The sequence below is a fragment of the Helianthus annuus genome, chromosome 14 (genome assembly GCF_002127325.2).
Source record: "Helianthus annuus cultivar XRQ/B chromosome 14, HanXRQr2.0-SUNRISE, whole genome shotgun sequence".
NCBI lineage: Eukaryota > Viridiplantae > Streptophyta > Magnoliopsida > Asterales > Asteraceae > Helianthus > Helianthus annuus.
In genome coordinates this window covers 21,638,821-21,641,303 of record NC_035446.2, presented here as the reverse complement: position 1 = coordinate 21,641,303, position 2,483 = coordinate 21,638,821, and the positions used below count along the sequence as shown (strand labels likewise).

Genomic DNA, 2,483 nt, shown 5'->3' with positions numbered 1-2,483 from the left:
ATTTTTATTAATGGCAAAGGAGATCTTATTTGAACGAACAAGCCATCCCTAGCAAGGTGTTAGGGTTAAGATGAATCGGTATCGAACAAAAATTGAAATCGGAAATTGCAAAGTATTTGGCTAACACCCAAACGTTTATTATTATTCAAGAAACTGACTCCAAACTTGAATTACAATCACTAATACCCAAAGCATGGTATTTATAATCTAAACACTCCTATTAGATTATAACCAGGATTGCTAATAAACCTATCATATTGGACAAAATAATTATCACTAAATAATTAAACCTAAACACGTTTAAATATTCTAATAATTATCCACTCCATGGTTCCTTGCCTTGCACGCAAAGGAATCTCTTTTAATTCGAAGTTTCCAACAATCACCGCCGGAATTTCGAACTCATATCTAACAAGTCTTTAACTCCAAGCTTTTCAGTCATCTCCTTGAACTTAATCTTCCCAAGAGCCTTCGTCAAAATATGCGCCTTTTGATCAATGCCACTAACATGCTCGACCACGGTATCTTAACGATCAACACATTCCCGAATGTAGTGTAACCGGGATTTTATGTGTTTGCTTCTTCCATGGAAAACCGGGTTCCTCACGAGAGCTATCGCCGATTATTATCAACACGTAACACCGTCGCTTGAATTTTCTTGTCGAGTAATTCACCAATCAATTCTTTTAGCCAAACCGCCTGACATGCGGCTGCACTAGCCGCCATATACTCTGCCTCACACGATGATAAAGCATTTGTACTTTGCTTTTGAGAACACCAAGTAATTGAGGAAGACCCAAAATAAAACACGTGTCCTGTAGTACTTCTTCGATCGTCCGGATCTATGTTGTGAATACTATCGCTGTAACCGACCAACATATTTTCTCCTCGAGTATAGGTAATGCCATAACTAAAAGTACCTTTTAAATAGCAAAGAATTTGCTTAATGAGAGCTGAATGAGATTGCTTCGGGCATTGCATGTACCGACTGGCTACTCCGACCGAAAACGCCAAATCTGGTCGAGTCTGTAAAAGGTACTGGAGACACCCGACAATCTTTGGATATCTCGTTGCATCAAAATCCTCTTCGTCTTCAAATTTAGAAACTTTCACGTTCGGGTTTATGGGAACATTAGTAGGATTGCAGTTAATCATACCGGCTTCAGTCAGTATTTTCTTTGCATGCGCCTCTTGCTTAATTTTTATCCCGTCCTTGCTCTGCAACACTTCAATTCCAAGATAATAAGTAAGCTTTCCCAAATCCGACATTTCAAAGTTTTTAGCCATCGCGCACTTAAACTCCATAGTAAGTTTCAAATTTGAACCTGTCACAATTAAATCGTCCACGTACACGCCAATTAATAAGACGCCCGTTCCAACGGTTCTTCGGTATACAACTTGTTCTTGCGAGAACCTGTGAAATTTCATATCTAATAAAATATTATTTAATTTCGTATTCCACGCACGTGGAGCTTGCCTTAACCCGTATAAAGCCTTTGATAATTTATAGACTTTATGCTCTTCGCTGTTTTTAACGAACCCTTCCGATTGAACGACATAAAATTCTTCTTTTAATTCACCATGTAGGAACGCGGATTTAACATCTAGATGGTGTAATTCCCAACCTTCATTCGCAGCGAGAGATAAAAGTAACCGAACTGTTTCAAGTCAAGCAACTTGTGCGAACACTTCGTCAAAATCGACTCCGGGTTGCTGAACATAACCCTTCGCCACGAGTCTAGCCTTGTGTTTATTTAGTGAGCTATCCGCGTTTCTTTTAACCATGTAAACCCACTTGAAACCAATCTCTTTTGCACCACGCGGTAACTCGGTCAAGGACCACGTATTGTTTTTATTTATTGATTCGATTTCTACGCGCATTGCTTTCATCCACTCCAGTTTATTTTTGGCATCATTAAAATAAGCCGGTTCGTCATCCGCAAGCAATAAATATTCTTCATCGATAGAACTCGAATTTAATATATAATCATTAAAATGTACCGGGGTAACCGTAGCGTGATTCGATCTACGAACAATTGGCTCGGGCGTTATAAAATATTTTGTTCCGCATTACTGCTCACAAAATTAGAGTTAATATTTGCTTAACATTCACGTCCAACTATACTGCCTTCATGATTTGAGCCATGCGATCCATTATTCCAATTTGATTTTTGAGAAATAATATTAGTACTTGTTGGAGTTTGCTACAACAAATCACGTGACCCAACATTTACTCCATTGTTAGGTGGATCTAATGTGCTAGATGTCATAGTTAATGGGCTGTGACTATGTATACGTGCTGAACTGCTACTGATGGATTCTTCTGAGCTGCTAGTCAATGGATCAGTTGACTCAGTCCCAATCTCATCACAAAAATTTTCCGAGCTTACATCTGTTCCAGAAGTGGACCCAACAAGTTCAATATTTACGGTTCCATCTCCGGTGTCAATTACGCCACCAAAGTCTACCCAAAACATACCCGG

General features: G+C 39.0%; 1 protein-coding gene across 1 annotated transcript; it reads right to left on the bottom strand.

Annotated features, from left to right (window-relative positions):
• Nucleotides 1-612: 612 nt before the first annotated feature.
• On the bottom strand, nt 613-1,305 carry LOC110906484 (secreted RxLR effector protein 161-like). The gene has a single exon (XM_022151608.1). It carries the CDS (start codon nt 1,303-1,305, stop codon nt 613-615), a length of 693 nt encoding a protein of 230 aa, XP_022007300.1.
• Between the last annotated feature and the right edge of the window lie 1,178 nt (nt 1,306-2,483).